At 53.7% G+C, this 11,586-nt stretch overlaps 1 protein-coding gene across 1 annotated transcript in view; it reads right to left on the bottom strand.

The window, feature by feature from the left end:
* Positions 1 to 5,445, bottom strand: part of EFHD1 (EF-hand domain family member D1) — an 8,127-nt gene extending 2,682 nt beyond the window's left edge. Inside the window, exons 1-2 of the mRNA XM_026855484.1 lie at positions 5,294 to 5,445; positions 166 to 300 (exon numbers count right to left, since the gene is read on the bottom strand). Of these exons, the coding sequence (XP_026711285.1) occupies positions 166 to 300; positions 5,294 to 5,407 (249 nt within the window). The 5' untranslated portion in view covers positions 5,408 to 5,445. The remainder of the gene's footprint in view (positions 1 to 165; positions 301 to 5,293) is intronic.
* Positions 5,446 to 11,586: the final 6,141 nt, after the last annotated feature.

The raw sequence follows: 11,586 nt of genomic DNA, 5'->3' as shown, positions 1-11,586 counted from the left end.
GGGGGGGGGGGGGGCAGGGGCATGAAATACACAGCCCCTAGCTGTGTGTTAGCTAGGGAGAAATCTGACAGTATCTTCAGCTGAAAAGCCAGCAGGGTCAGTGCCTCAGTGGCAATTAAGTCCTGCGTGCAGAGGTTTCTCATGTTCCTCTGTGCCACACCATACCTTTGCTTCAAAGAAGTTCTTGGCTCCTTTGACTCCTTCAATGGAGACATCGATCTCAGAGAGCTTCGCAAGAGTCAACAGGCCACTGTCCTCCTCGAGTTCCCCAGCTGCAGCTTTATGGAAAATCAGCAGAAACTAGGAAGACACAGAGAAAATATTCAAGTCCTTCACTGAGACTCAAACAACTTAAAATGCAACCAGTGCATTTACCTGTAGAGGGCTGGAATTCACATTTCTGAGTACAGGAAACCAGGTCTTTATAAACCACGTGGCACCATGGAAATTGTGCTCCGGTGCCCTGGCTCTGGTACACAGCCCTGTTTGACTATAAGAGATAGGAAAAGAAAGTTTCCTGGGGAGCAGAGCCCTGCTGAAGCACAGCTCCTACCGAGCCCAGGCTGCTACATTGCCAGAGGAAGGCAGCCACCTCTCCGCCTACTTAGACCAACCATATCAACCAGTTCAGACATGCCTCTTGATGCCCCTACACACTAACAGTTTATTCACAGCTCACCCCCACCAGCTCCCCTGGTGTTCTGGGGGCTCAGATCACATCCCATGACAACAAAAGCAAGGCAAAGACAGCCCTGGATCACACCTAAACCCCAGGCTCCCTGAACCAAGGCACCAGTGCACTCCTGCTAGAACAGCAGCCCAAGCATGTGTATGCCCTTGTGAGACACTTGAACAAGTGTCCATAGAGCAACCTGTTTTGAAACCTTTGTCCTGCACTGGATCATAGACATTTAACAAATCCAGAGTCACTACAGCAGAGTGCCTATTGGCAAGTGAATTGCAAAGGGAAACAAACTAAAAGAGCACTGTATTACACTCTGGGAAAGAACGCTTTTTTTTTTTCCCCCTCTCAGAAGGGACAAAACCTGCCTGCTTTAAAATAAAGACCTCTGCACCATCTTCCACCTGCTAACCAAACTCTAGGCTAAGATGTGGATGCTCTATGCGTAACTGGAGGTCCTCTAACTCCCTGCTATTCTTGGCCATCCCAGAGGTGTCTCAACTTCGGAACAGCACAGAAAGAACAGAGATGGGGACAAGTCACCAGTACAAAAGGAGCACAAGAAACAAAGCTGCGCCACTGCACTACTTCAGTCCAGGGCAGAGGGCTGCGAATATCACATGAGGTTGCCCTGAAATCCATTTGCACAGGAACATCAAATATCTCAAGTGCTGTGCTCCTCAGACTGCCGGGTTTGGTACTTTGCTTCTTCCTGCAGAGAGCCCGAGCTGTCCCAGAGGAGGGCAGCAGAGTCCTAGCATCGGCGCTGAGCCAGCCCCTAAAGGGCTCGCCTGCTTCAAGTTGCTGCAGAAGCTGGTGGAGATGCGAGTTTGAGAAGGCCTCCCACGGGGAAGGGTGTGGAGATGACAGCAGCGCTGGCTGCCCTCTTACATAGACAGCATCACCAGGCATTGCTTCATGCAACGGCCTCATAACCCATGTGCTCAGCACAGAGCTGCCCGAAAGCTGCTGGGGGAGGGAACTTCTCCCATCCACACACATGTAAGAAATTAAATGATTCTCTACTAAATGGGCAGAACATCCTGCTCAGTAACAAACCAAATCCTCCCTGAGACATCCTCTCCCTCGGCTCAGATCTGCCGAGTTCAGGCTAGTTACTCTTCTCTTCCACCACCGAGCATGGGGACACTGAGGGCCGGCAGCCAGGCTGGCATTAGTCATGGTTCCTCCTCATAGTTTCTGCTCCACCCTGAGTCCCACTTCCTGGCATCAGACAAGAGCAGTGGAGGCACCGTGATACTGAGGCCTGGTACAGCTCTCACCAGGGGAGGGACTGGAAACACCCAGTCATGAGTACAAGTGTGCATGAATCATCCTGAAACTAAGGGACGGGGCAGCAATCCTCTGGTGGAACATGGGCTGCTGTGGCCAGGAAGGGCGGGCGAAGCTAAAGAAAGCCAGGAACTGAGCCACCATTTGGGGCAGCCGCAGCATAACGTCAGCCCCCAGGATCCAGTGAGGTGACCATCATGCTGGTTTCCACAGGAGCTCTGGAGGAATCCTTCCTCCCCATCAGCACACCACCTGCAGCTCACCTCACAAGTTATTTGCCCTCAAGGCATTGGTCTCTAACTAGAGAACACTAGCAATCTACACTCAGCTCCCGCTCCCAACCTGTCTCATGTTCTTGCTGGACCCAGGACACATCACATGCAGCTAAGCCTCAGGGAAATGTCAAGAGAGAAGCGAAAGTGAGTAACTTTGGTGCCATTAAAAGCTGCGCTCTCAAGGAGGACGTGACACACACTTTCCACCCTGCTAACCTCATAAGAAAGAATATATATCTGCTCTCACATCCTTCATGATCCAAGACTCACCCCACAGTGCCAGGTCTGAGAGCAACGCTGCAGTTACAACAGCCTCACCAGGCACTGTGCTGGCCTCAGGGATGCAAGGGAAGGTACGGGATTGACCAGCAGCAGCCTTGCAACAGCTTGCCAGAAAAGCAGTGCCACCCATGGTGTGGTTTGCACCAACCCAGCTAGCAAACACATGATGTGGGTCAGCATTTAAGCTGGTGTGGGTGTGGGGGACAGTGTGTGGATTTTTGTGGGTTGTAGATAGCAGCTACAATTAGACATTACAATTCTAGCAATTAATTCTGGTTTCCTGTGGTAATGACAGAACTAGACAGTCAGAGGTGGTTTCTTCCCCCCACGGTACCTATCTTTTTAAGCCTATATTTCCTTTCTTGAGTCACAGAGGGAGTCTTGTGCAGTTAATTGTTGATATATTGATGGACACTCAAAGGTCAGTGGTAGAAGGCAGCTTTCCTAACAGGGCCAGTGGTTCGTCAGCAGCAAGTCAGAGCCGTACAAGCCTGCTTTCTTGGCAACAGCCTACCTGGGATGGGAGGACATGACGCTACTCAAAAGTGGCAACAAAAGGTGACCTATTGCAAGTGAAAGAGGTTCTCACCAATTCTCTGTTCAGGCCACAAGAAGCATGTCAGGACTCCTTATTCTCTGGAGAGGCAGACATTGCTCAAATTACACCCTGGTGAGTTCAGACACTTATTTAAACCAGGATTTCTCCTCGTTTTGTCAGAGTGCCACCAACGGGAAGCAGAGTGGAGCAGGGCTGCGGGCTGGTTCAGGCTTCCTAACCCACCAGAAAACCTGTCTCCCTGCCAGTACTCTGCCCAAACACAGCAGCTGGACACGGCACATCTGCCACAAGGCAAGAAGCCTCCTGCTCCTCTACCATGGGAAGCTTTGGGTACATGCCAAAGCTGCCATGTAATTTGTCCCCAGAGCTCTGCCAGTGAGGTTCCCATGTGCCACTCAAGCTTGTGTTTGCTTGACCATCGTTTTGCAGCTGGTGAGAAGCTACAACAGCACCCGCCGCCACATGCCAAGGGCTGGCAGCACAGGCAGCCTGTGCTGGCTGACAGGTGGCTGCACTCCAAACAGGTGGCAGCATAAGAGGAGCTGCTCTGCCATTTGTGCCATGCACCAGGTGCCAGGACACTACAACATCTTCCAGAGCCTTGAAGATAAAGGCACTCCTTTCACAGGAGAGAGCCCCTGCGGCAAGCCCTGAGGCTGTCCCCAGCTCTTCACCCAGGGTGAGGGGTGGCCTAGAGGCACACAGAGGGACAGAGGGCTCCTCCAGCCCATGCAGTGATTTGGCAATCATAGTCTGACCTGGGGCTAAGGGCACAGTGCTCTTCCTGCTCCGCTGGATTCTTTGCTACCCTCAGTTCACCTCTAACCAGGCACATCTCCTTCCCTGCTCAAAGGAGCCATCAGCTTAGGCTTTGCTGCCGCGCACAGACAGGCTCTCACTTCCCAGATATGCACGTCTTCCCCCTCTCTCTAAGGGCTGGGCCCCATTACCCAACAGTCTTTGGCTCTGTCTTCTACTACTGCCCTCTTGCAGTGAAAGAAATGCAGCAAAACCCTTGGGGGACAAAAGCAGGTGGAGATGGTGTAACATGCCAGCTCATAGACAGGGCAGCAGCTCTCTGAGCTGCCAGTCACCCCTCACGCCCTGACCAGTCCCGCCGGTCACAAGCCATGGCTGTTCATCCTCCCTCCCAGGCACTGCCAAAGGTCTCGGCACTTCCAAAATGAAGAACTCAATGTCCTGAGTTGTGGGGAGCTCTGCATCTCATCTCCATGCCCAAATCCCCACCCTGGAGGAGGCATGGTGAGAGCACAGCCCCTGCAGAAACAAGGCAGCCCAGCTGCTCGGGGCCCTTTGCAGCCAGCCCCTAGGGTGGGAGGAGGCAGCACAGCCCTCACCACCAGTGCAGGACACAAACTCAGCAAGCCACAGCGTGACATACGCTTCTGACTGAGACAGCAGACAAAGCCTGGGAGGAGGAAATGATGCAACAGGAGGTTTCGGTATCTCGGCTCCCCCTTCCTCCTGAGACAAGTTGGGTACCCTTGAGTGCATACACATCACTGCACAAATGCCCCCTCTTCCTCCACCCAACAGCAGCTCCTGGCCTGCCCACGCTGCTTCCAGTGGTCTCAGCACAGCAGTGACAGACAGACCTGTTCGCTGTGTGTCCCTGCTGAGCCAGCATGCAGTACCAAACTGCTGCATCGCCACATTTAGTCCTTGCTGCAGGGAGGTGACCACCCCTCATGAAGCTTGCCGTGGCTGCTCACCGGGTGATGCAGAAAAGGACTCAATACAAACTGGAAGAAGCTGCCTCCTGCACCTCAGGACAGCAGCTGCTCTGAGCAGAGCCCTTGCCCTGCACCCTCAAATGAGGCCTGAGCTGCTGTACTGCAGGAGCCCAGCAACGATCCTTGTACCTGAAGGGATGTACCACTTCCAGCTACAGCATGGAGCTCTATCAGCAACCCCGGGGCAGCTGCAGCAGGGCTCAGATGTGCTCCCGAAGCAAGCAGGGAGGCTGGAGAGCTTTGGCATCAGGTATCATTACTGTCACATGGAGATGGATGTTGACAGTGCTCCACATGGCACAGGGAAGCTCATCTGCTTCTCCACTCCACCCACAGCTGGAGAAACACGGAGGGGACAGGGCTACCCTACAACCAGAGTACAGCACCTGGCTGCCTTCTCCCTCTGACCCGCAGCCACATCCCCGTCTGCTCCTGCAGCCACCCTCACCTCACGGAAGCAGAGCTTCCCGTCAAAGTCTTCATCCACCTCCTTGATCATGTTCTTCAGCCCCAGGTGGGTCTGCGGGGCTCCCAGTTTTTCCATCATCAGCTTCAGCTCCATCAGGTCAATGTACCCATCCCGTCCTGAGTCATACCTGCAGATGCAAAGGGGAAGGGGTCAGCTCTCATCATCCCCCATGTCCATCTTCCCAGAAGAGGAACTGTGCAAATGGAAAAAGTCACGGGGTGGTTCAAAGCTCGGGAGAGAGGGGAAGCTGCACAACGCAGCCAGTGCTGAGATGTTAAGCACAGGGAAGTAGCTGGCAGATTTCAGAGCTGTCTGAGAGAAGTGCTCAGGGGAACTCAGACCAAACCACCCACACAGAAGGTGCACGGAGGAATTCAGCTTATCTCAGTGGGATTTCCATCTCGCCCACTTGCATATCCAGGTCAAAGGTTACTTGCACACAGCTTAGACCATACACCAGTGTGGTGAGGAAAAGGCATGCTAGAGCCAGCTGCTGCCAGGCATCCTGCTCATTTTAAGGAGAAACAGGGAGCAGAGACCAACCAGAACCTCGAACCAAATAGCAGCTATCTATCTTTGTAAGCAAAACACACCCCCTCTAGCTGTTCTTTCCTCGCCAAAATGTTTTTGTACTACACAAGCACTGTGCTTCAGGGCAGCTGTTTAATCAGTGTCCCGGGGCAGCACAGCAATCCCAGCCGGTGCCATGGGCTGCACCACAGGGCCAGGCTGGCAGAGGAAACCAGTGCCCAGCTCTATAAGCAAGACTGGAGCAGGACCATGCTCCCAGTGGAGCACAAAGGGCTGCAAGGACTTGTTGCAGGAAAGAGCACCCGTTTTGGAACAGGGAGGCAGTAACCTGCCGTGCTCAGCCTGGGACCACTCACAAACTCCTGACTTCCGCTGAGGGTGTGAGTAAAGCATATGGCCCATTCTGCCATCAGCACTTCACACACCCCCAGGGCCATCGCCGGGTTTCAAAGTCCAATGGCTGGAGGGATGGGCCCTCTGCTATCAGACAGCCAGACAACAGCCCTCCCTCATCCTGGTCCTGCCATCAGGGTCCAGCACAAAGCTGGGGGACTCGCATGGCAGGACAGGGCAGGGTCTGCCAAGCTGGTCTCAGCCCTGGTGCACAGCCTGCCACTGCCCCTTGCCACTATCTCAATCCCAACAGTTTCAACCCTTCAGAAAGGAAACCCTAGGCACGGCACTGAAGCTTTCCTGTTGGCGGGAGCCGGCCAAATCCTCCCATCCATCATCTTTCATTGACTGTTAGTTCTCTTCCAAAGAAATGAGAACTGTAGCCATCCCAGAGACTTGCACAGTTGTGGTTACCCTGGAAGAAAGCCCTTTCCAGCTAAGAAACCTCACAGCCACAGAGGAAGCTGTGGCAGAGGAAAGCATGAACAGAGCTGCTGGCCCCAAGCTGCTCACAGGCATGGGCAGTACCAGGCAGGACTGGAGCCAAGAGCTCTGCCCTTGCCTCCACACGCATGGGCACAGAGTGCTCTTCCCTGACACTGAGGTGGCCTCCACAGTGTTTCTGAGTCCCACTGCCTCCACAACCATCTTTATACTCTGTGACACTTTGTTTCCAAAGGTCCCAGGCCCAAGAGATCCCAAATGATAGACATCACCACCAGGCTGGTGTGCAGCCCCTCCTACCAATCTGCCTGCACACTTTGCACCCAGCAAATGCATGAGCCCACCAGCCAGACGGCTTTCTGGGAAACTAAGAAAGAAGCCTTCATCAGAGCAGAAACCAGGTCACAGACCTGAGACATCACAAGGAGGAAAGGCAGTGGGTTCATCACAGCAAGGAAGGCGTCAGTTAATTAAGGCACATGTTCACAGCATCACCCAGCCCAGCTCGGAGATGCACTTCCAAGACCTCACGGAAGCATAGGAAGTGCAATATTTAATTGTCAGTTTGCTTTAAGTTTGGGAGAAAGGGTGTGGAGCTGTTCCTCTGAAGTAAGGCAGTTGGAGAGGCAGTGCCTTTGATCAGATAAAGCAGCAGAGCCTATTGTGGCAAGGAGGCACTGAGGATTGGGAATGGGTTTTTTTTTTTGGGCCTCAGCAAACTCACACTGCCCTTTGGCTGGGCATGGAAGCAGCATTACAGTGAGGCCCCTACCAAGGGCTGCCCATTCGAGGCCAGGACACTGTCCAGTCCCCCTCAGAGGCATCAGATAATGGAGATGGAGGCAGAGAGGGCACAAGCCCAGCCTGTGCTTGCCATGCTCACCTCACCCTTCTGCTACAGACACTACCTGCCAGCAAACACCATCCCTTGGTGCCTGCCCCGGCACTAAACCCGGGGGCCCATGCACTGCCCCGAAAGGGTTAAGCATGGGGCACAGCTCCAGGGCTCGTCATCCCTGCAGAGGCAGCACAAAGCCAGGATTGTGAGAAATGGGGTCTTGCCAGTAGCCACAGTGACGGCAGAGCAGCACACTGTACCAGCCGCACAATGGGTGTTGAGCACACTGGGCCGGGGTACAGTTGGTGCTGAGATGCACCCCGAAATCTGGCTACCTGTCCCCTACAGTCTGGGACAGCCAGACAGAGGTACACTGAAGGCCCCTGACACTTGCTGCCAGCCCTGCAGAGCAGCAGCAGCACCCTGCAAACTGCTGCATTCCTTCCCCACCCCCTTCACCTCCTGAAACAGCCTGAGTATTTTAGGACCTAGGTAGAGCCACTCGGCTGCCACTGAGCCGCGAAGCCAGACTATTTAGGGAGAGGCATATTTATAGGGCAGGAGAGATGGCGCAATTCACTCCCCCCCTGCCCCCACAAGGCACTCGGCACAACGGGGCAGGGTTGCATCTTGTTGGTCAGCCCATGCTCCTGGCACACCTCAGACCTACCAAAAACTCCGCTGTCTGCTTTTTGGGAGCTTCCTTTCAGGGCCAGGGCCCAACACTCACACCCATTTCCCTGCCTGCACAGCAGCCCTGACCCAGTGACAGGCACCAGTAAGCCCTCACAAGTAGCACAGGCAGAGCAGGAGGGTTGCACCAGGGCAAGTCTGGTCCCTAAAAGCATCCCAGCATCCTGTGAGGCCATTCCATCCTGTACTCCAGCAGTGGCACAGCAGGAGTACGTAGCACTCAAGTGCCTTACCAGCCCCCCCCAGCCCTGCTGTCACACCGGAGATTTGCTTTCCTTTGGGCTCAGAGCTTCCCAGGCCACAAGCCAAGCCTCACCGCGGAGATGCACAGGCATTACGGACAGAGGGGCTCTCAGCGACAGGCAAAGATATCTCGCACGGCAGGTGGGCAACTCCAGCAGTGAGTCTGTGCCACGGCGGGTCCCCACCTGCAACGGCTGGGACGCCGCAGGCAGCTACGAGCGCCACAGCCGGCACGATAAGGCTTTGCAGCGCCGCCACAGCAGTGTTCCTGGCAGCAGATGAGACACAGGCAGCAGCTGCCAAAATCTGCTGCAACAAGGATGCGCCCAGATTCCCATGCTGGCTCGCTTCCACCCGGGCTGCAGAGCATGCCCAGCTGCCAAAGCACTGGGGGAGGAAAGCAGAAGCAAAAATTGGGGGAGGAAGGTAGAATACTTTCTGAACAGACTTGCTTAACATTAAGTAGTGGGTTACACATGATTTCTGCCCCAGTACAGTAATGGTGTTATGCAGCACAGCTCAGGAGGTTACACCACAGAAGAAGGGTCAAGAAGGGAGGGAAAAGGAGATGTTGAGGACTGCACCACCCATACTGACTCTGCAGTCACTCCCCAGCTCCCTGACAAACCCCAAGGAGAAAAACAAAAAGCAGTTGAATGAGAAATCCCAAATTCTGAAGGATCAAAGAGCAGTTTCTAAACATTCATGCTTCTTGAGAAAGGCTGGAAAGAAAACCTGCCCTCCCTGTACATGTTTGCCATACCTGAGCTTGCTCCACATGCTGTGGGCACCTGCACTTTGATCTGCAGTTCCTGCATGCTGCCTAATAAAGGCTTTGAAATAAAGCAGTCAGAATAATGGTGCCAAAGTAGTAATAATGTCCTCTTAAATATGTCAAAATCCTTTCTAAGTAGTACTTTATTCCCTCTGAGCATCCCATTTCACCTTACATGGAGAGGGAGGTGCTGATCTCTTCTCCCTCATATCCAATGATAGGATGCATGGGAATGGTTCAAAGCTGCCTCAGGGGAGGATCAGGCTGGACATCAGGAAGCATTTCTTTACCAAAAGGGTGGTCAGATACTGGAACAGACTTCCTAGAGAGGTAGCCAATGCCCCAAGCCTGTCAGGGTTCAAGAGACATTTGGACAATGCCCTTAACAACATGCTTTAAGTTTTAGTCAGCCCTGAAGTGGTCAGGCAGTTGGACTAGATGTGATCATTGTAGGTCCCTTCCAGCTGAAATAGTCTATTCCACTGCTGAGAGCTTTGGAAAGAATTCCTCCATACAGGGGTGAGAAAACGAACAGGCTCCTCAGCCACGTGCAGCTCTGTCCTCCCCAGCCCAGGCTGCAGGAGTTCTCCCGCTCTTGGAGGGACAAGGGCAAGATGAAAGTCTCCTCCAGCAAGATCTCTGAGATGCTGGACAGGCCCCAAGGCACCAAAGCCTGCAGGGCCCAGGCTGGGTGGCCAAGTCCCCATGGGGATAACCCCCCCCCCCCCGACTGCAGGGACTCCAGAGACAGCTGGTCAGACCAGAGACAGACAGTCACACTGGGAGCACGGCAGTCCTGACATGAGCAGGTCTGCTGCAGCACATCAAACACGTCCTTATTACAGGGGCACTGGTGAGGGGCTCCCAAGTGCCTCCAGGAGGGCAATGGGACATCACAGCCTCTCCCACTGGCCAGGCACAAGGCACTTGCGAAACACGTGGGCAACACACGAAATTCCTTAAATACAAAAGCAATAGCAAGGCTGGAATTTCTTCACTCCCTCGCACCGCACAGATGAAGCCAGTGGCTGTTTTCCTCCCCCCTACATGCCTCAAAGGTCACTCGCACCAGGCACAGCCTCACAGCCTGGCTCTGACACCCCCTCTGCAATTTCCCTGGACAAGATGGCACCAAGGGGAGCTGTGAGACTCCAGAGCTCCTGAGGGTTTGTGCGCAAGACTTTAGGAAGGGAGGTTAGGATGGTTACCTCAGTCCTCATACATTGTCAGAATAGGAAGCTAATTAGGTCACATTATAATTAGCCTAAGCTGCAGACTTCCTAGTCCCTATGCCAAAAAAATACCCACCCCAAGAGCTGCCTGCACCCAGCAGCCCCTGCACAGCCCCAGCACCCACAGCAGACACCTGCACCCCATCTCTGGGGGAATGGAGCTGAAACAGGGGGACCCTGCCGAGAGGAAGCTTAGATAAAAGGGCAAAAAGCAAGTCCAACCATGACAGCAGGAACCAAGAGCATTGTTTCTTCTTTGGCAGGACACTTCCAGCACAGTCAGCACCTCAATGCAGCACTGGATTTTGGAAGCCTTGTTATCAGACAAGCCCTCTGCCTCCACCCTGGCACAGGGCAGTCACAGCCACCAGCTGTACTGTGGGACACCCTGACAGACACCAAAGCAGCTGCTGTCACCAGCAGCTCTCTTCCCAGACAGAGCACCCTGACCTGGCCCATATTGTGCCGGCATCCCACAAGCTCAAGTTTAGTCTGAATAACAGATTTACAAGTCCCACTAAAGTGCTAACAAACACTTCTGTGTGGGAAGTCTGATAGCAGAAGCCTGGCATCCCATGGGAGTGAGAAGATACATCCCTGACTGTCAACGGTCCTTTTACTGTGCATAAGAAAGATCCCAGGTTGTGGTGGCCAGGGCCAATAAGCCATACAGAGAATAAAAGCCTTAATCACATTAACTCAAGCTCTGACGGGCAAGAATTACGGAGAACATTTCCTCTCCTCCAGGATCACGTGGTGTTAGCCAGTCCTTGAAACGGGTCGCTGGGAGCAGATGGAGCAAAGACCAGAGCCTCCACCACTGCTAACCCCAGGTGCCTGTAACAGAAGTAAAACCAGGACGGGGTTTTCGGTTTGCCTGTCCGGGAAGCACAGGGGAGCACGCAGCCTGGCTTCTTCCCCTTTTGGCACGGTTGGCCGGTGCTCAGCTGTGATAGTCCCCACAGGGCATACAATGTTTTCCAGCTACATTGACCAGCTGATTAGCATTCAACTGCAAAGCCTAGGTTTCCCCGCTTACAAGGCCGGCGTTTAATGAGCTCATTGTTGAAAAATTCGGCTGCAATTCAGCTCTTCCACTTTTTATTTCCCAAACCACCGCTGT

This window comes from Athene cunicularia (assembly GCF_003259725.1).
Source record: "Athene cunicularia isolate RWA chromosome 9 unlocalized genomic scaffold, athCun1 chr9_part2, whole genome shotgun sequence".
In the NCBI taxonomy this organism is placed as follows: domain Eukaryota; kingdom Metazoa; phylum Chordata; class Aves; order Strigiformes; family Strigidae; genus Athene; species Athene cunicularia.
This window is presented reverse-complemented; position numbering and strand designations above follow the sequence as displayed.